This window comes from Schistocerca serialis, chromosome 4 (genome assembly GCF_023864345.2).
Source record: "Schistocerca serialis cubense isolate TAMUIC-IGC-003099 chromosome 4, iqSchSeri2.2, whole genome shotgun sequence".
NCBI classification, from domain to species: domain Eukaryota; kingdom Metazoa; phylum Arthropoda; class Insecta; order Orthoptera; family Acrididae; genus Schistocerca; species Schistocerca serialis.
Window position 1 is genome coordinate 268,004,504 of NC_064641.1, and position 23,312 is coordinate 268,027,815.

The following is a 23,312-nucleotide window of genomic DNA, read 5'->3' on the forward strand; positions in this document are numbered from 1 at the left end:
CCACAATGCAGGCCTTTCCTTCTGCATTTTTTACCACAAACGCTCAAGGACACTTTTTTAGTATTCCTGGTTAATTTTCTGTCCTTCATGATGCACAATACAGTTAGAATCGAAAAAAATACCAACATTGTCTTCACCTTTGACCGACTTTGCCTTGCTTTTTTTGGTTGGGGTGAACCTGGAGTCTTCCACTGTGAAGACTGCACTTTGGTTTCAGGATCATATCCATATACCCATGATTCGTCACCTGTAGTTACCCTATTTAACAAATCTGGGTCATTTTTAGTCTGATTAATCAGTTCTTGACACACTTCAAGTCGGTATTATCTCTGGTCACTCGACAACACTTTTGGAATGAATTTTCCAGACACTCAACGCATGTTCATATCTTCAGTTAAAATTGACTAAACTGCATAGAAACTTAAATTAAGTTCATCAGCTATCTCCCTAATTGTAAGCCTACAATCAGAGCACACTTTCACAACATTTTCATTCATGTTTGAGGTGGAAGGACTGCCGGACCATTGTTCATCTTCACATGATTCACGAGCCATTTTTAAATATGTTGAACCAGACAAAAACATTTGACTAGTTCATACAATTATCTCCAAAAGCTGTTTTTAATAGTCTCAGAAGCTGATTTCCCAGTTTGAAAACAAAATTTCACACAAATTCGTTGCTCCGCTTTTACGTCCATTTTCACGCAGGCAGAATCCGGCAACAAGCCCTAACAGACCCACACTCAACCAGCTTCTACAATGAACTGAGTAAAGGAAATGCAGTTTCTTGTCAGAGAGCATTCAAGGACAAGGCAATGACTCACTCCCCACCCTCTGTGTACCTGCCTACCAAACCACTAAGCAGTAGTAGACCCATTCTTAAAGATTTCCAGTCACACTTCGTATAATAAACTTGACCATCACTATTATCAGGATGCTAAGAAAAAGTATGAGTGACTCCACCCAGTCGATATGATGTCGAACTTTGCACGGCCGGCTGTTGTGGCTGTGCGGTTCCAGGCGCTTCAGTCTGGAACTGCGTGACCACTATGGTCGCAGGTTCGAATCCTGCCTCGGGCATGGATGTGTGTGATGTCCTTAGGTTAGTCAGGTTTAAGTAGTTCTAAGTTCTAGGGGACTGATGACCACAGATGTTAAGTCCCGTAGTGCTCAGAGCCATTTGAACCATTTGAACTTTGCACACGTTGTTTCAAAAACCACACCTAGCGTGGTTAGAAAGTCTAATATAGCAACTACTGGCCCTAGCCACATGTGAATCCCTGTTTTTCAGTCAGAGTAGAACACATCAGCTCCCTTGAGCCCCAAACCCACAGCACCAGTGGTAACTATCCTATTGGTGCAGCCAAAGATGCCTCATCTTCTGTCAGCATTACAAGAGAATAGGGCACCTGGCAATGTGTCCCCCTCCCAGGATGGACCAGCAGTCTACCATGAACCAGTGCCTGAAAGAATCAAAGTCTGTGGGTTATGGAAGAGAATGCTCGTAAACACCAAAACCTCAAAGAGACAAGGAAAAATTAGAATCAAATCAAATTCTGCTACTCCGATCAATCCAACCCCTCCCCTCCTCCTCCCCCCCCCCTTCCCCCCGAATTGGTGAAGAATCACATATTCAGATGGAGCATGACTCAACAGCAATGTAATTTGTACTTCTGTTACCCCTTTGTTGCTTTCTCAGATCCCAGTCTGTTCCTTCAATGGAACTGTAGGAGCTACCATTGCCACCTGGCCAAACTCCTTTAATGGCTACTTACTCTGCAGTTGGTGTGGCACTCAGGAGATGTGGGTCTGAGAAATCCAACTCTCTAATTATAAACCAAACATCCTAGTGTAAAAATTGCATTAACACCGATAGTGTGTTTGGGGGAGTCTGCAGGTTCATATGTTTTTACACCTTCAGTGAGTAAATGACATTAAACACTGCATTAGAAGCTGTGGCTGCTTGTGTCCATAAATCAGTTAGGATAACAGTATATAATATCTATCTACCCCCAAACAGATATATACCAAATGATGTGCGGATGGAGTTAGTGGAACAGCTGCCTCCACCTTTCCTCCTACTGGGGGACTACAGTGCTCACAATCTTCTGAGGGGCAACAGCAACAAATCTAGCTGGGGCTAAATAATAGAGCAGTTAATTTCAGAATTGCAAGTGTACTTATTTAACACTGGAGCTGCAATACATTTTAGTACAAACCATGTAACTTACTCAGCCGTAAGTATTATAGTTTGCAGCCCGAGCATCTCACCCTTGATTCAGTGGTAGGTCCGTGGCTACCTCTGTGACATTCACCACTTTCCTCTCACTGTATCTTTCTCAAACCACCAACCAATGAAATATGCAACTTGGTGGTTGCTTCAGAAAGCCAACTGGCTTTCACCTACGAAGCAACTATTGAAGCCAATCAAAAAGTGGACATCAAAGGGGTGGTGCAAGATACTATTGACTCAATTATATTCACTATGGAAGCAATGTACCCTATTCTTGAGCCCCATCCTGATACCTGTGCCTTGTGGTCTGAAAACCATACTACAGCCATCAGAGAGTATTGAGGGAGCTTCAACAACACAAATATCATCATTCTATAGAACATTTAACAGTAATCAAGGGACTTCCAAGTGAAGGCATGGTTTTTAATAAAATAGAAAGCAAAAGTGTTGGGAACAGTATTTGCCCGTGTATGAGGGCACACACCCCCATCATCTCAAGTATGGACAAAACTCTACCACATTTGTGGGCATCCAACATCAACATTAGGTCCTGGCATCTACCTCAATGGCAACATCTGTTCTGATCCCACAGTCACAGCACACTTTGCTGGAGTGTACGCTCGCAGTAATTACAATCCTAATTTCCTGACATGGAAACATCAGACGAAATGGAAGTGTTGATCCTTCCATGAGCAAGGACTTGAATCATACAGTATCCATGTACTGAATGAGAGTTCCAATGTGCTTTAGTAGATTGTTGAGATACAGCCTGTGGACCCAATAAAAATGCTTACACACCTTAGTGACAACAACATAAAGCACATCCTCTGGTTTTTCAGTTGTATTTGGTGGGAAGGGGAGTTTCCCTCCCAGTAGCAGAAGGCTGTTATGATTCCTATCCAAAAATTGGGAAAAGACCCTCAAATTTTGACTAATTGTCAACCAGTCACTCTAACAAATGAGCCACATATGGTATTTGAAACAACAGTGAACCATTGACAGTGTTAGTTACAATAATTGTTATAGGAACCATCTTAATTTGCATGGGAAGTTTGTTTGTTCATTGATGACCAGTTTTGGATGGCTCGTCCATCATCAAATCATCCATGTGCATAAGTCTTCCATTACAACCAGATATGCTATATAAGCCACAAAACTTGTCAATGTGGTACTATACATTGTAGCTCACTGTATGTCAAAACATAAACAACCGTTGCTTTTAAGATCATCTGCAAGATGTCCAGGAATTTAGTTTACATCATGTTATTATTGCTTGCTTTTACAGAATGACTGCAGTCTGTATGTACTTTAGCCCCAAAAAATAATATCATAAACCAACAGAAAGTGAACATGAGCAAAATTAACAAGCATCTATTGTTCAAGTCAACACAACTGTAGGTATTTCTAAGTGCAAAATATGCCCAACCAAGCTCTTGATTAATTTTTCTATGTTTTGACTTCATATTAACTTATTATACAATTGGACCAAAAAAAAATTTGTACTTAGTGTTTCTTGTGATTTATATTGCATAATATGAGTCCTTATGAGATCAGTTTCTTGTGATCCAGTGGTAGACCTGGTCAATTATCATCTGGTATGCTTGCATTTGGGAATCTGACTACATTGTTTGAAGTCCTAAACCCAGTCATAACTGTGGTTCAATACTTGTTATCTTGTGTTTTTTCTGTTACTGTACTTGAAAATGTGGCATCAACCTGGGCATCATTGTTTACAGTGCTCCGTATTTCACTGAAAAATAGAATGTGCTGAGTTCAAAAGATCTCTGTTTATAGAAACCATGCTGATCTCTATAAGGAAGATTTTTGTTATCCAAAGAGGTCATAATATGTGAGCATGGAACACACTTCACAATTCCATAAGCAGATTGATGTCAACAATATAGGCCTATAATTATGTTTATGCTGGAAATGGCCTGCACTGTTTGCAATAGCTTGGTACCCTTAATTGTTCCAGTGACCCATGAGAAACAGTGACTGTAAGGGAAGTAAGTCTTTTCACATGATCTGTATAGAATCATTCAAGTTTCCCATCAGATCCAGGTGTCCTTCATCTGTTTAGCAATTGTAGTCAGTTTTGTGTTATTTATTCATTAACTTCACTATCAATCTTGGTTTACTTGTATTGTGACATAGTATGATGATTGAAGGAATTGTCTAAGTCCTACCACATTAAACAGTTGGAATTCAGTGTATCAGCCTTCTTTCTGTCATCTACTGTTTTATTATGCTAGTGTGGTCACTGAGTCACTGAAGCGATGAAATTTATCTTTTTACTGCCTTTATGTAAGACAAAAATTTTTAAATTTTTTGTCTGATTGGTCAGCAAAATTTTACTTTCAAGTTCATTAAATGTTTCTTGCATTGTTTTCTGATCTTAATTTTGACATTATTCTTCTTTTGTTTTTTATCAACAAGGTACTGATCTCACTTAAATCTGTGATAAAGCTCTCATTGTTCAAGTGGAAACTTTCTGATATGGCAGTTGAACTACAGTGGGTTTTTTCCCATTCTTTGCAACTTTGTGCAGTTTTTACATGTCTAAAGCATATTGTAAAGTACATATGAATTTTACCAGTTGATGTTCCACATCTTCATCCCCAGCAATGAATGTTTTATGTTGTCTGCTCAGACAGCCTGTAATTTGTTTCTGTCAAATTTGCTATACAAATGTATTTTTTCTACCATTTTAGCATTCTTTTTAACTCATGTAGTCACTGATACTATAACTGCGGTCACTGATTCCCTCCTTTATGTTAACTGATTTGAGAAGTTCATGTCTGTCAGTTACTAGGAAATCTGAAACACTGCTCTTATGAGTTGGTTCTCTAGCTGCATGAAGTAATTTTTAGAGAAGACATTCAAACAATCTTACATGAATCCCTGCCCCTGGAACCATTTTTAATTACTTGACTCTCCCATTCTGAATAGTCTTCCTATCATGAGGTCTGTTCAAAATATTCCGGAACATTCGTAATTTCGCACCAATGGTGTGTTGGAACAAAATGTGGTTGGCATGTCTCCCCATGCCTGTGTTTAATGTGTAACTGCCAGAAGCTTCATTGTTGTATGTCTGTTAGTTATTGTTCAGTGCTGTATTGAGCAGAATGTTGTGTCGCACGGTTTGTGAATTTCGAAGTGGCAGAGTTGGAGGGGCAACGTGACTGCATTAACTTTTATGTGAAACTCAAGAAAACCCTTACAGAGACACACCAAATGAAGCGGGAAGCCTACATTGATGAGTGCGTCAGCTGTAGTTGGTGTTATGAATGGTTCACATGGTTATAAAATGGCCAGATGGAAATTAAAGACGACCCTTGTTCAGGATGCCGTATGATGTCTATCAATGACGCTCACATCAGGAACTTAAACAAAATTGTGCATGCCAATCAAAGACTGACTGACTGAGAGATTGCAAAAGAATGTAACATTTGAGTTAGATCATATCAGGAAATCCTGACACAGCATCTTGGAGTGCATTCTGTTGCTGCCAAGTTCATCCCACAGTTCATGAGTTAGAACAAGAAAGAACTTTGCCTCGCAATCTTTGAAGAGGTTTTGTATCGTGCAAATGAGAACAGGATGTTCCTTAACAGAGTCTTAACTGGTGATGAGATGTGGGTCTATGGTTATGACATTGACCAAGGTAAAGTCTTCACAGTGGGTCGGGAAAGGTTAAAAAAAAAAATGTCAGTTCAGATCAAATGCCAAAGCCATGCTGATAGTTTTCTTTGACTTTGAAGCATTAGTTCATCATGAATTCATGCTATAGGGACAAACTGTTAGTCAATGGTACTGCCAGGCCGGTGATGCCTGCAAGAAAATGTGAGAATGAAGCGGCCTGAGATGTGGCGAGACAATTTATGGTTTTTCATCATGATAATGCACCTGTACATTCATCCCTTTTGGTGCATGACTATTGAACATAAAAACAAAATCACTGTGCTGCCTCATCCTCCATACTCTGGAGACCTGCAGACTTTTTTTATTTTCAAAGTTGAAACTCTCACTGAAAGGATGAAGATTTGTAATGATAGACAAGATAAAAAGAAAATTTACGGATAGCACTTTGCGTGATCCAGCAAGAGGCGTACCAAGACTGCTTCCGGAAGTGGAAACAGTGTTGGGAGCAATGTATCAACAGTGGATGAGAGTATTTCAAAGGAGACCATGCACAATAAATAAAAGATAAGTGCAGAAAGATTTTGTGGTCAAAGTTCCAGAATTTTTTGAACAGAAAAGCCAGAAAACTTATCAGTGATATCCTTGAAATTTTTTCTGAATCATTCTGCCTGAAGCAGGTGGTCCATAAAAAGCATCTGGTTACTATGTTTGAATCACCTTTGATGCATACCTTTATCCAGTTTATTTCACATTTGGAATCTGTAAAGAACTTACTAACTATTATTGAGTTCTATATGGCAATAAATAGACCACTACAATTGCTGTCAGTCTGCTTTTTCACTGACAAAAATGGAAAGTTTTGTGCAGTGAAGCACCATTCCAATATTTATTAAATGTTATGGGGATGTTCATACAGTGACTGTAATCTAATGAGACTGGAAATGACTTGAGAACCACCATAAAAAGACCGACTGGCTGAGAGTGTCAACAGCAAGTCACCAAGAGCGAACAAGAAGAGTTATACACGATGAAGCACCAGTCCTATAATTATAAGGGGTAATAAAATAGTTTCCATTTGAGGGCATTGCGGGAGTGTATGTGCAGTTTGTGCAAGTATATAAGCACCAGCATGTAAGCAAGGATTTAGTGTGGCTTTTGTATCTTTATGATGTGCATGCAGTAGGTGCAAAAAAGTGAATTATGGTGACATTATTCCAGTGCAAAAAAGTGAACTATGGTGACGTTATTCCAGATGTGTGCAAACAGGACCAATGTGCTGTTATTCTTTTCTTGCCTGCCGAAGCACAAATACTGGTTGACATTCATCGGAGAATGAATAATTTGTATGGGGCGGTGGTGTCATTCATAGCACCCTTGTCCCAAGATGTTTAAGAGCCAGTCATCTGCTGGAAAGGTTGTCTGAACACTGGGGCCCATTGCTTATTGATTTCCTGGTGTCTCCATCACTGGGGAATGATACCCATGTGATTATATGACTTCGGTCCCTTAAAAAAAGTCCTTGAAGATTGCTGACTCCAGTGAGACGAGGATGTGCAGCAGGCAGTTATGGACTACTTCACATAGCAGGACACAGTGTTTTATCAAACAGGTATCTTCATCAATGGGATGACTGCCTCAATGCTCATGATGATTTTGTCTGATTGGTATACCGATTCTGGACTGTGCAGCATTCACATGGAAACTTTTTGATTGCCGCTTATAACATATGTTATGGAGATGGTCATATAGTGATCAGAATCTGACAAGACCGGGAACAACTTGAGACCCAGCACAAACTGCCCATCTGGCCGAGGGCGCCAGCAGTCAGTTGCGAAGAGTAAACAAGAGGGCGCAATGAGAGAAGGACAGACAACAGAGGCATAATGACAGAATAACAAGTCCAGAGAGTAAACTGAGATGGAAGACCTAAGACATAGTGAATCCAGAACCAAAACAATGATTTGTAGCAAGAGCAATACAAGAACACAGTGATATCATGACTGACTACAGAGCCATTCCATTGTAGGCTTTAAAGGGTGTGGCTGCAGTTGGTGATAAGCCTGCAAGGTGGGCATGTCCCCTAGGCAGTGCTTGCAGCAGTGACACCAGAGCCTGCAGATATAGTAGTGCTGTCTATTGGCTGGCATAGGATCCATACCTTCTGGCTCGCCTTCAAACTTGCAGGCCGGAATACCAGACTTCATCATGTAACAGGTATTGTATCATTAAACTCTCATTCCATTAAAAACTGATGTCCACCATCAACATCAATATGAGATGTGGCCCCCTCAGGCATGTATACAGTCTTGTATTCATTGTGGCATCCAAATGTCATCTTGAGGAATTTCTTGCTGTGTCTGAAACACATGCTGCACTAGTTCATGAAGATTGCTGGCTGGATGCTGGTATGAAAGTATGCATTGTCCAATCACAGCACAGCCATGCTCTATGGGTGGAAATTCAGCGGGCAGAGCAAGCCAGTCAGGTATCTATATACTTCTGAAGGCATTTTTGTTCCATTTGGTACCTGATCCTGAAATATATGATAACAGGTTTGACCATTCTTGCCACATACTGGTGATAATTCAGCCTGTCTTCAACAATAGCCAAACAAGCCCTGGTGCCATTTCCAATTGCTCTCCTCACATGATTCCAGGTGTTCTAGAGGTGTGGGTCTCAAGAATCGCTACTTCTAGTGACCTTTCACTGGGTCATCTATGGACACATTGATGAATATCTGACCACTACAATCAGAGATGAAACTCATTGCTGAACACCACAAAATGCTATTCAATGTTCCAGTTGATCCTAGCTCTACACCAGTCAAGTCTGTTGTCCGTGATGTGGTGTAAACAACATATGGCAACTAAAGAGCTCAATGCCAGTGCCTATATTTCAGCTGTTGTCATCTGTCTATTCATTCAAGCCAGGCAAACAATCCTACAAGCTTCTCATGGTGAATGGAAGGACCAATGGCTACTTTCCTTCCCACTCTCTATCCTGAGTTCATCTCGTAACCACTCATTCTGCAGCCATTGCACTACAACCAACTGCTTATGCCATCTGTCAATATGATGTTGCCACTCCTTCATACTAGTGATTTGACCTTTCTCAAAGTTGAAAATATAGGGATAAGGTATAAGTGCACGACCTCTGGACATGCTGTCTTGTGATCTCCACTTGAAAAATTGCAGTGATGTTGGACCCACCGAACAACTGTCATGCATGTACACCATTCTTCATCTGTAGGATTGGCTTTATTGTGTACTGAAATAAGCTCACATTAAGATGACATTTTAATCAGTGTGCCTCATAGTCATGGAAATACCAGAGTCTCAGTTTGATGTTAAAATGATTTAACATTTTCCATTTCTGCAGTGTATATTCCAATATTGAGCTTTTGATTTCTCAGCTAGTCACTTCATATTTTAGGTAGCTTTCAGTTTGTGGTACTATGTGAGACTTGTTACACCCGATAATAGTGAAATAAATGCAGGACCTTACCATAGGTATTTCAGCAGTTAACTAATACTACATTAACAGTTAGATCTCATAGCACTGACGAGAAGCAATGTCTTCCCGAGAAGGTGTAATCCATAACTCAGTTCCCTACTACAAAACTATGTGTGATGTTGGGACCTTTCTAGGGTATTGCATTGTATTACCAATGAGTTACTGAATGTTTTGTACCGTTGTTCAACCTCTTCAGGAATCATTACAAAGCTGTAACATATTCATTTGGAATAGCAAACAGTGATAAGTTATTTATGTCTCATTCTTTTTAAGCAATTCTGTGCTTCGGTTGGATGATGTAAATGCTCATTTTTGTCATACTAGAAATGTCAGGGGTACAGGTTTGGAGCTATCCACATCTAAATATGTGGAGTGAAAATAATAGAACTTGCCCCCAATGTTCTCAGTGAAAGAAGAGATACACTTTGTCACTGAAAAGAGAATGTTTTGAACCACAGCCCACACCTATATGTTTGGAAGGCCACTCACTGTCATTATAAGTCATTAAAGTTTTGGTTAGATCCAACAGTTCATGGGGCTAATGCTCACTATGTCAGAAGCATTCAGTATGCTACATGCTCCTACTGAGTCGTACTATATGGTCAGTGTTCTGTCTGTGAATGGAGGTACAACAAATAACAGAAGGTGTTAGTAATCAACATAGTTTATTCCTCTACCATTAAAGACGGGAAACTGACTTACACACAACTTCAGTGACTGGCTAAAGCTGCCATTCAGACAGTGATTAGCAAAGTCTGTGAATCACACCGGTGATCAAAGAGTCGAATAGAAGATGTTTATGTCTGGTATGCATTTGTTTCCACAAGTCACAGTCATCAAAGTACAGAGAGGGGTTAAATTCAATATCTCCTGCGATATCCAAAGATGTATGCTAGGCCTTATCTTTTCACCTATTTGATCCTCTGTTGCTTTAACTCTCTCATTTCTCAAAGCTTTCCCATTTGTCTTCTGCTGTATTCCTTTCCCCTCTTTCAGTCAACCATTGCCTAGTGCTCCCTCTAGAACACTCAACCATCTTTGATTCTTTCAACCTATCCATATCCCATCTCTTTAATTTCCTACCTCTTTCTGATTTCTTCAGTTTTAAGCTACAGTTCTTAACCAGTAAAAGATCTGAGTCCACATCTACCACTGGAAATGTCTTACAGTTTAAAATCTGGTTCTGAAATCTCTGTCTTACCCTAATGTAATCTGCCTGATACCTCCAAGTGTCTCCAGGTCCCTATTACATATACAGCCTTCTTTCATGATTTTTACACCAAGTGTTAGCACTGATTAAATTGTGCACTGTGCAAAATTCTACCTAGTGACTTCGTGTTTTTCCTTTCCCTCAGTCCAAATTAAACTACTATTTTTCCTTTTTCACTATTGAATTCCAGTCCCCCTTCACTATTAAAATTTTCTCTCTCTTAACTATCTGATAATTTCTTTTATCTTATCATACACTTTTTCATTCTCTTCGTCATCTGCAGAGCTAGGTGGTATATAAACTTGTACTTCTGTGCAGGTGTTAGATTCGTGTATATCTTGACGACAAAAATGTGATCACTATACTGCTTATAGTAGTTTACTGGTATTCCTGTTTTCTTATTCGTTATTAGATCTACACCTACATTACCCCTATTTGATTTTGTATTTAAAAACCTGTACTCACATGACCAGAAGTCTTGTTCATCCAGCCACTGAGCTTCGCTAACCCCCACTATAGCTATTTTTAACATATCCATTTCCCTATTTAATTTTTTTTTTTTTTTTTTTTTTTTATGATGACATCCTCCTGAGCAGATCCTGTTTGGAGATCCAAAGGGGAACTGCTTCACATCCGGAATATTTTACTCAAGAGGATGCCATCATCATTTAACCATACATTAAAGCTGCTTGCTTCCAGGGAGAAAAGGCCTCCTTGATTTCAAGAATTTTATGTAAAATGATTAACTGAATTATCTGATGGAAGCAGCCCTTTAGTACTGTAACAGGAAAAGTGTGCTATTTTTCAAAGTATCTCTACTGACGTACATAACATCCTGATTTACAATGAAATGAAAAATCTAGAAGTAATTCCACGAATAACTCAATGTGAACAGATTAATGCTCATGGAAGGAGCCTGCATTATTTACCTGTAACTGTCAAGGTATAACTCAACTAGCTCTCTTTCATAAATGAGATTGACAGGACACAATATGTGAATCGATACATATTATACGAGGTGGCGCAGTGGTTAGCACGCTGGACTTGCATTTGGGAGGACAACAGTTCAATCCCGCGTCCGGCCATCGTGATTTAGGTTTTCCATGATTTCCCTAAATCGCTCCAGGCAAATGCCCAGATGGTTCCTTTGAAAGGGCATTGGCAATTCCCTTCCCCATCCTTTCATAATCCAGTGAGACCAATGACCTCGCTCTTTGGTCTCTTCCCCCAAACAACCCAACCCAACCCAACATATTATAGAAATTTTTGTGTATTCCACATCTCCTCCTAAACCACTGGACAAATTTCAATCAAAATTGGTACACATTCACTTACTATCTGTAAAGAATCACTGTGGAGGTAAGAACCACCTAACTATTAAAGTGGTGGGACTGAAAAAGAAGTATAGACCATAACACGCAAATACCCATACATGATGCATCCAGTATTTGAGAATGAGAGCACTTAGTGACTTACAATATACTTTACATGTGATTCAAACCCGCGCAGAACTTTTTCTCACTGACAGCTCCTGCAAAATGACGAAGGGAAAAAGTTTTCACTTAGGCTATTCCATTTTTTCTGTTCATGCAGTAAAACTATCTTATCAGGCATGACCTTTTAATTTATTACTTGTTTACTACTAACTGCATTCATGACACATTTTGCAGTTAGTATTCACATATATCACTACCAAAAATATGTACCTACAAAATGATGTCATGTACGACACATAGTTCATGAGATAAGATATCATAAACATTGCCCATGACACAATGTCACATCATTTACGATGTTTAAATTTATTACGTTTTTGCTACCACTATATTTGCAACACATTTCATGGACAGTATACAAGTATGCCACTAAATGCACCTACCAAATTATTATTGTACGACACATAGTCCAGGCGATATGCCATCATAAACAATGAGATGCGATGCATGAAAAACTGCCGCATCATGCATGATGTTTAAATTCATTACTTCATTACTATTAACCATATATACAACATATCTCACAGACAGTACCCACATGTGTCGCTGAATGTAGCTACCAAATCACATCATTCTGTGACACGCGTTTCAGGAGATACGATGTCAGAAACAATGAGATGTGTGAAAAACTGCTGCATCATGTGTGGTGTTTAAATTTATAGCTTCTTTGGCACTAACTCCATTCACAACACATTTCATAGACAGTATCCACTTATGCCGCTGAATGTACCTACAAAATTACATCATTGTCATTAGTGATACAGGTGAACTATGTTTATAAATATGTGTAAAATATATTAAATATATGTGAACTGTATGTGATGTGCATACAAGGGCAAAGATATGAGTAAAAAGCTCCTCTTAAACTGCTGGACTGATTTCAATCAAACTTGGAACATACTCTAATTACTATCTGGAAAGAAATACTGTGCTAGTAACAACCAGCAACTTCCTACTGACATAGGGATGATAACATGTAGAGAGAAAAGGGTAGGAGGAGACAGAGAGAGGGGGAGGAGAAGATGGACAGAAGTAAAAGGAGCAGATGAACAGAAAAAGGAAAGAGGAGGAGATGAACAGTGAGAGGGGGGAGCAGGAGAGGCACTAATAGAAAGTTGGAATAAATATATACCTGGGATACACCAGATACTCAGCTAGTGAATGAATGAACTTAATCTACTTCTGTCAGATGTGTAATTTTTATATAAAGTGTAGTTATTTACTGGTATGTACAGTTTGGCTGTGAAGTTCTCAGTTGGTTGGATTTAGTTGACGTTTAAGATTGTTTCTGATTTTTTGCAGTACATCTTAAAATACAGTGACAATGTTCTAAGAATTTATTCAAAGAAAATAATTTCTAAAAAAAAGTTCAGAATGTAATGCCTTGTCTTAATTACAAATATCTTTCTGCAGATATGTCACAAAATCTACAGCTTGTGATAGACACAGATGTAGGTCTAGATGATGCACTTGCTCTTATGCTGTGCTTAGCATCAGAGGCTTGGAATGAAGCTAAAATTCATGGTGTAACATGTGTACATGGAAACACATGCCTTGAAAACGTGTGTAGCAACACACTGAAGGTGCTACATGCTGCAGGCCGCTTAGATGTGAGTCATTGGTCTCCAATACTGTTTAATTGCATAATGTGCATGTTTTTATGAACTCAGTTGCAACAATGTAAACAACATTTTAATGAATTATTTCCATGTTTTTAGACCTACCACATAAATCTGTTTACATATTAAGAAATAAATGTTAATTTAGTAATTTGCTCTGAATGGTGTTAAAAATTGTGGCACCATTTTTAGAAAATTTGCAGTAGCTTATGTTGCATTTGTCAGTTGTCTGTCTTCTCTCAACATCCATTTTATCTTAATTTGATTAAATTACGGATGTAGTATATTTGCTGATAGGTAAATGATGTGAAATAGTGTAGTTTTGCTCGCATTAGTGACAAGAACAGGAAAAACTGTGTGAGATAGATATCCTGCAGAACTGCTTGTTGTTAAAACTAAGAAATTTCCTTTGTGATGCATACATAGGTCACAAAGTGTGATTGACTCACTAATCTATATTGCCAGTAATGTTGGTCTTAGGGATGAGATCAAAGCCTGATACAAGGGGTGTTAAATGATGCGTGTATAGATGTATGAGGGACACTGTAGCTCAGCAACATTTGTTTTTAGATATTAAGCTTAGGTTGTTGCTGAGTGGTGTCCCAGAAGTATGGAATGGGATGGTGCTCTGTAAGGTGGGTTTAAGAGTACCAGTTTGAATGTTGAACAAGGCAGAACTTGTGATAGTTTGGTAAGTGTCTCTATATAATAATTTAGGACTCTGTTGTTGGAGAGCATCAGGACTCAGTGGTGTTGTCTAACTGTTTCGCTCAATTTTTAATGAGGACTTACGAATATTCCATGAGTATCTGAATGACTGTTTAGCAACAAGACCAGCTATGAACCATGAACTTTGCTTTCATTAGCTGTTGAATGGTAGAACTTTATTGTTATGATGGAGGATCAAGATAACTTTGTAAATATCCTCAACTGTGAGAACTGTAATGGAAGACTACTGAATTTCAATGAACATATGAGGATTCAGAACTTGATTAACTGTGAATTATAGTGAATGACTTAGATGAATACATCTGCATAAGCATTCACCTTCCCTAAATATTTTATTGAAGTGACTGCATCAGGCAGCACCCTGCTAATACTGTATTCAAATGTTACTGGATTTTTTTTCCTACTCATGTGGATTAACTCACATCTATCTACATTTAGAGCAAGCTGCCATTCATCACTCCAACTAGAAATTCTACATAGTAATTTGGTATATTCCACAGTCACTCAATAGTGGCACCTTCCTGTATACCACAGGGTCATCAACAAACAGATATACAATGTTACTTACCCTGTCTGTGAGTTCATCTACAAATGTAGAGAAAAAGAGCAGTCTTATCATAATTTCCTGGGGCGCTCCTTTCCTACTACCAACCTTACATGCTTATTCCATTTCATATCACTTTTCAATGTTTCATTATGTCCCCTTATTTGACTTGTTTCATCAGCACTTATTGTCACAGCATCTTCTCCACACAGTGAATAGATAGTAATGGTGATCTGAACTTGCGTTCCAAATTAAAGTCACTGTGTGTCACCCACCATATTTCAGAATAAGACTCTATAGTCCAGTACTTTTAAGCATTTCTGGTGGCAGCAGGGCAATGTTGACTGAAGTTCGGGGACATAATGCTGCTGTGCACCTGGATAGCAGAGAAAAGTAATTACCAAGGTAATTGTGTTATGTACAGTGCTGTAAACACTATATTTAGAAGTGATGCTACTCATTTAATGCCTCAGATCTGCACTGTACTATTCATGATGCTGTGTTATATTGTATAACCCAAACCACATTCACATCTGTTAATCATTTTCTTCTGAAATGAGGAGAGGCATGTAATGTGCAGTCATGATTTTTATCATAGCTTTTTTGGAAATTATATATTTCAGTAGAAATCTCTCATACACTATTTTTTTAAAAATTAGTACTTTCTTGTTTGTGGTTAATTGTCCAGTGAAGTTATGCATCATTTTCATTTTCATGTTCTGTAAATGCAGCCAGAAGAAAGCTTTAACATAACAAAGCTTACTGTTCACTGGATATATTCTCAAGAGCTTTCATAGTTTTTCTACAAGGATAATGTCAAAAACATCAATAAATCTAACAAGGTTCCTCTCTCAATTCAAAACAATGAGATACTCAGTTCTTTACTTTATTTATGACTCTGTAAGTTTACAGAAAACTCACCACAGCCACTAGTACTGAATAGTGGTATTGTTTAAATTCAGACATTTGCAAGAGATGCTTATGCCTACAGTCATGATCTTTTACATAAGTTTATTGGCGCATTGACAATATTATGAAAAGGATAGATTGCTACTCACCATAAAGATGACACATCGAGTTGCAGACAGGCACAACAAAAAGAGTGTTACACATTGAGCTTTTGCCCAAAGCCTTCATCACAAAGGAAACACACACACACACACACACACATTCACATGAGCCAGCACACCACTCTGCTGACCATATCAGCATCCTAATGGTGTTTTTAATTTTTAAGATGTTTACACTTTAATCAGTGGGGTAGTTTATGAAGACTAATTTGATACTAATTATTTTCAAACCAATGAAATTTTAGCATGAGATTTTCACTCTGCAGCAGAATGTGCTCTGATATGAAACTTCCATGCAGGTTAAAACTGTGTGCTGGGCCAAGACTTGAACTCCGGACCTTTGCCTTTTGCGGGTAAGTGCTCTACTAACTGAGCTACCCAAGCATTACTCACGACCCATTCCCACAGCTCCAATTCTGCCAGTACCTCATCTCCTACTTTCCAAACTTCACAGAAGCTCTTCTGCAAAATTTGTGTATTTGTAGATAGCTATGTAGTCTACCTTATCATACAGCTCTACTTTTACCAATTTACAATTTATTTTTTGTGAAATTAAATTTTTATACCTCAGAATAAACATTCTGGCTTATAATTCAAAATATATGTATAAAAATCTGAACCTTTATTTTGATGCAACTCCTCAAATACTGTCTTCAGACACATGGTTTGTTGGAATTGCTTAAAGCATTTAAAGAGTTATTAATTTTCTAAGTTCATGTGTATTTACGAAGCTTGCATCTTGAATAATTTAAGTATTGAGGAGGCATTAGACATGCATTCTTGTATCAGTTTTCTCTTTCTCCTAATTTTTAGCTATATTGGTTTCGGTTATGGATTTTGCAGCCATGAAATGATTTCCCCAAGCCAGTAATACACCAGTTTACCTGCTCCCTTCTGCAAACCACGTTTGTATTTGGCTTCTTATTCCCATCAATAGCAGAGTCTAATTTATCATGTACTGGGTTAGCAGCCAACAGGTAATCACTGCCTTCTGTTGAGCATTCCTAGCCTTTGATTCAAACATGCCATGTCCCCTACAACTATCAAAACAGATCACATACACTGTTACCTTGACATCTCACCACACAGTCACCATAGTGCATTAGTGTTGTTTGTGTTCCATGTTGTTACCACAGCTTGTAGGTACATAAAAGGCATGTACAGCATCAGATGCTAGGTGATCACTGCGAACTATAAGGAGATTCCCCCTACTCATGTGAGACAGCATTATCATTACCTGATAGATTGTGAAAGGCCTTCATTGTGAATCTCCACTTGGCTGACTGGACAAATCAAGCAATATCCAGATTTGTGTGCATTCAGATCTGACAGTGGCCTGATGTTGAACTGCATGGAAAAGTGTTAGCCGGCACACTTGTCATCAAGATTGAAGTTAAACGCATCTGACCACCACAAGCACATTGTAACCCTTTCTAATCTGCACATGCCATCCAAGAATGAGTAATCGACCCCTTACAACATTAACTGTCATTGCGCACCTTTGGTCAGAGACTAGCAGCAGCTGTACAAGAGAATTATCATTTCATTTTTAGGCTGCTGTTAATGCCACAACACAAATTGTTGCATTTGGAGTAGTGACATGACCAGGAAGCATGGTCTGCTGATGAATGTCTTTGCATTGTGTTCAGCGATGAATCACTGTTCTGCACTATCTGGGAAGACCACTGTCAGTGAGTATGGTGTGATCAGGGTAGAAGTCCCATTCTTCTATTGATTTTGAGAGGCACAGTGGTGTCACTCCTGGCATCATGGTGTGGGGAACCATTGGGTTGACTTAAGGTCACAGCCGGTAGTGATTGAGGAAACTCTGACAGCATAATAGTACGTCTTAGTTGTCCCGTGTCCTCCTGTATTACCTCTCATGCTATGGTATTGTGGTGGCATTTTTCAAGAGGACAGTGCTCATCCTCATATAACACATGACTCTATGATGTTGAGGTATTCTGATGGCCAGCAAGATCCCAAGACCTGTCCTCGTTAGAACATGTGTGGAATCAGCTCAGGCTTCAACTCTGTCCAAATGTCAATATTCAGAATATCAAGAACTAGTTACAACAGTTGTCAGTCAGCTTGCCATGGGAGAAGCTACAACAGCTTTATGCCATCCTTTGCAATCGAATCAGTGCATGCATCCAGGCCAAAGGGGGGTGCATTGTCATACTGAGAAGTGAGCTCATATTGCCAAGTTCTTCGTAAATTTGACTTGATTTTGTAATCACTGAAATAGCATCATATACCAGTATCCTATCAATCATGAAGTTTACAGCATAGATGATAATACTATTAACAGTATATTTTTTAACTCTGGTACAGAAGACATCATATACCCATATGGAATGTGCCTTTTGCATTTATATTGTTTCTGATGCTAATCTTCATTCTAAGAACTTTATTGTGGCAGTAAGGTTTTTAGTAAAAGTTGTGGTGCGTCTTGCCGCATTTCTGTCATCTCATTGCTGATTTTGTTTAAAAATGAAAGAACTATTGGTGGCTTGCCTTTTCACTATTTACTTTATGTAGGAAATCCCATACATGTACTTGTAGTTCATTTCGAATGTACCTAGTACATTACTCTGACTTGGTTCTACACAGTAGCTCTTTTTGCTTCATTTTTGTCTCTTTATGCATTAGAAGGCATGTTTCTCTCTTAATAGACCCAACAGATGTCTCACAATATCTGCACAGATGTCTGTTCTGCACTTCATTTGTTGTAGCTGCCAGTAATGTTTCTAGTAACTTTGACATTTTGCACCTTTTAATACTGTCCACAATATATTGTTTCCTCTGTATCTGAAAGTTCTCTACACAGTACAAGTAGAAAAAGTTCTGCTTTCAGCTCTTCCAGTCCACTTAACTAACATTCAGTTGGAATCAGGAAATCTAAAATCTCTACTAACATGTTCAGCTAATGAACGTCTGTATTCATATGCCTGTGACAACAGGTATGTAGACTATCTACTTATCTTGGTAGCACAAGTTTGATTAAGCATTGTTATATCTATATTAGTTTGGGCTTCAGCACTTTTATGGCATGAATATAGTACCTCCTTCTGATTTGGCACTTGTAGATTAAATTATTATATGATTTCTTGTAGCTCCATTCCTAACTCACTAATTATCCTACTGTTCCACAGCACCAGTGTATCAGTGGTATTAACTGCTACTCCACCAGTAATCTACACAGTGTAATCTTTGAGGTGTAACACTCATAAATATAATACTAAAAGGAAAAATGATTTATGCTATCCATCACACTGCCTCAGCATGTCACAGAAAGGAGTGAGATATTCAACTACACTCCTGGAAATTGAAATAAGAACACCGTGAATTCATTGTCCCAGGAAGGGGAAACTTTATTGACACATTCCTGGGGTCAGATACATCACATGATCACACTGACAGAACCACAGGCACATAGACACAGGCAACAGAGCATGCACAATGTCGGCACTAGTACAGTGTATATCCACCTTTCGCAGCAATGCAGGCTGCTATTCTCCCATGGAGACGATCGTAGAGATGCTGGATGTAGTCCTGTGGAACTGCTTGCCATGCCATTTCCACCTGGCGCCTCAGTTGGACCAGCGTTCGTGCTGGACGTGCAGACCGCGTGAGACGACGCTTCATCCAGTCCCAAACATGCTCAATGGGGGACAGATCCGGAGATCTTGCTGGGCAGGGTAGTTGACTTACACCTTCTAGAGCACGTTGGGTGGCACGGGATACATGCGGACGTGCATTGTCCTGTTGGAAAAGCAAGTTCCCTTGCCGGTCTAGGAATGGTAGAACGACGGGTTCGATGACGGTTTGGATGTACCGTGCACTATACAGTGTCCCCTCGACGATCACCAGTGGTGTACGGCCAGTGTAGGAGATCGCTCCCCACACCATGATGCCGGGTGTTGGCCCTGTGTGCCTCGGTCGTATGCAGTCCTGATTGTGGCGCTCACCTGCACGGCGCCAAACACGCATACGACCATCATTGGCACCAAGGCAGAAGCGACTCTCATCGCTGAAGACGACACGTCTCCATTCGTCCCTCCATTCATGCCTGTCGCGACACCACTGGAGGCGGGCTGCACGATGTTGGGGCGTGAGCGGAAGACGGCCTAACGGTGTGCGGGAACGTAGCCCAGCTTCATGGAGACGGTTGCGAATGGTCCTCGCCGATACCCCAGGAGCAACAGTGTCCCTAATTTGCTGGGAAGTGGCGGTGCAGTCCCCTACGGCACTGCGTAGGATCCTACGGTCTTGGCGTGCATCCGTGCGTCGCTGCGGTCCGGACCCAGGTCGACGGGCACGTGCACCTTCCGCCGACCACTGGCGACAACATCGATGTACTGTGGAGACCTCACGCCCCACGTGTTGAGCAATTTGGCGGTACGTCCACCCGGCCTCCCGCATGCCCACTATACGCCCTCGCTCAAAGTCCGTCAACTGCACATACGGTTCACGTCCACGCTGTCGCGGCATGCTACCAGTGTTAAAGACTGCGATGGAGCTCCGTATGCCACGGCAAACTGGCTGACACTGACGGCGGCGGTGCACAAATGCTGCGCAGCTAGCGCCATTCGACGGCCAACACCGCGGTTCCTGGTGTGTCCGCTGTGCCGTGCGTGTGATCATTGCTTGTACAGCCCTCTCGCAGTGTCCGGAGCAAGTATGGTGGGTCTGACACACCGGTGTCAATGTGTTCTTTTTTCCATTTCCAGGAGTGTATAAAGATTTTGGCCACCTATCAAAGTGATGTAAAGAATTTAATGTGTAATGAAATTAACTTCATATACAAACAGCAGATCTTTAATTCATTTTGTCACACTACCTGTCTTACACTTGTCAGACTTGAACCATTAAGCATTAATTGCCTTTGTATATGAAATATGTTTTTAGTTCTTGAACTATAAGACCATGATATCCAGTGTTCTTGTAAAAGTGATCTGCAGATGAACTTTTGTTGGACCTACTTTAATTTTTTTCTGTGTTCTTAAGTAACTAAAATTTGATAGAATGAACGGTAGACTCTTGCAGAGAAATATCTTCCCTATGCATTGTTATTCATAGAAAACCCACTCATATGAAATGCTTCTGTGTTGTTGTTGTTGTTGTTGTTGTTGTTGTTGTGGTCTTCAGTTCTGAGACTGGCTTGACGCAGCTCTCTATGCTACTCTATCCTGTGCAAGCTTCTTCATCTCCCAGTACCTACTGCAACCTACATCCTTCTGAATCTGCTTAGTGTATTCATCTCTTGGTCTCCCTCTATGATTTTTACCCTCCACGCTGCCCTCCAATACTAAATAGTTGATCTCTTGATGCCTCAGAATATGTCCTACCAACTGATCCCTTCTTCTAGTCAAGTTGTGCTGCAAACTCCTCTTCTCCCCAATTCTGTTCAGTACCCCTCATTAGTTATGTGATCTGCCCATCTAATCTTCAGCATTCTTTTGTAGCACCACATTTCGAAAGCTTCTATTCACTTCTTTTCCAAAGTATTTATTGTCCACGTTTCAGTTCCATACATGGCTACACTCCATACAAATACTTTCAGAAACGACTTTCTGACACTTAAATCTATACTAGATGTTAACAAATTTCTCTTCTTCAGAAATACTTTCCTTGCCATTGCCAGTCTACATGGTATATCTTCTCTACTTTGACCATCATCAGTTATTTTGCTTCCCAAATAGCAAAACTCCTTTACTGCTTTAAGTGTCTCATTTCCTGATCTAATTCCCTCCGCATCACCTGACTTAATTCCACTACAGACATGCTTCCATATATACAAAGAACACTGCTGACAAAGTTAGCTTTCTTTATTTTTTATTTGGTATGCGTATTCCATGATCCGTACATGCGAGTGATTCGCCAGGATGTGGAACGTGAATGTGCACCATTCACATAGTTGGTTCTAGTTTGTAAGCAGTTTTGATGAAGAGTTTTTTTTTTTTTTTTTTTTTTTTCATACTGATAGTGCTTTACATTGTACTTTCAGTTTGTGATGAACCAACCCTTAACTGAGCTACCTAAATGAAGTTAATCACTCTCAGTTGTCTTTTAATACTAACCCTCCTGACACAGATAACTGTAAATTAGTGAGTTGCCACTCTCACTGTAAAATGTTGACCCTGTGAGATGAATAATTTGTTAACTATGATACATCAAGCCCTTCTGACTACTGACTTCCTGAAGATCCAGCATATCTTCAGATGATTGGCGAACTATATTAATATGAATACTAAAAACTGCACAACAATAAATCAGATTAAATTAAAATCTCTTCTGTTCAATTACATCTCCCGCAAAAATATGACAAAACACTCTGGAATGCAGTGATAACCAAAATTCCTGAAAACACTTTAATGATAGACTAACTCTAATAAGGACACGTCAGTATAAATTGAGAATGAAGCTCTTTTATTAAATCTGAAGTTGCAATATTAGAGTAATGCCGAATAGTTTTTGGGTTTGTATCTTAACCCAAATAGTTGCTAAAACTTTACTAAGTCTCAGTAATACTCTTAGCAACCCTTTGGACTTCCTAGAAACTGGTAACATTAATAGAAAAGCACAGATCCTTCAGTCTACCAAAAAGAGGTTCTACCTCCCAACTGTAAACTAACTGTGTGTTCCCTTGTGAACTGTACCTTGTGTTATACAGACAGCGTCTCTCTGTTTTCCACCTCTCCAAGTAGAACTTCCAGGCTCTTCCTGTGTGCAGCATATCCTCCGCTGCCTTAATGTCTCTTGTCATGTTCCAATCCCCCCTTGGGCATTCAGCCCAGCCTAAAACTCATTGACTCACTGACTGGCATCACTTAGTTCCAATAACATCAACATAGAGGAATTATGGGCAAAGTTTAAGCAGATTGTAAATCATGGTCTGGAGAATCATGGGCCTAGTAAGGAATTTTTCATGCGGGAGAATTGTAAAAACATACTGTCATTTGACCATCACACAGACTCCCATATGGATGATGTAGTAATAAGCATAACTGAGAGAATTGAAAACAAATAAGCCACCAGGTCTGCATGGGATCACAATTTGGTTTTATAAAGAGTCTTCTTTTTCTTGATGCCATACACCAGTAGTGCATCGGTTGCTCACAGGTGGCGTTCCTTTGCTTCTTGAACCAGCTCTTCAAAGTTGTTGATGTCAGTTCTTGTCTTGATATCCTGTGGCCATGATTGCTTCCTTCTACCTCATGGGTCCTTTCCGTCTATTCTGCCTTCTATAATTAA

General features: G+C 39.7%; 1 protein-coding gene across 4 annotated transcripts in view; it reads left to right on the forward strand.

Moving 5' to 3' along the window:
• The window catches only part of LOC126473794 (uncharacterized), a 76,813-nt gene that overhangs the window by 6,686 nt on the left and 46,815 nt on the right, over window positions 1-23,312 (forward strand). For 3 of the 4 annotated variants that reach the window (XM_050101067.1, XM_050101068.1, XM_050101069.1), the window contains exon 2: window positions 13,507-13,703. The exons of the other annotated variant lie outside the window; for it this stretch is intronic. In XM_050101067.1, coding sequence (XP_049957024.1) covers window positions 13,507-13,703 — 197 coding nt within the window. The remainder of the gene's footprint in view (window positions 1-13,506; window positions 13,704-23,312) is intronic. 4 annotated transcript variants of the gene reach the window in all.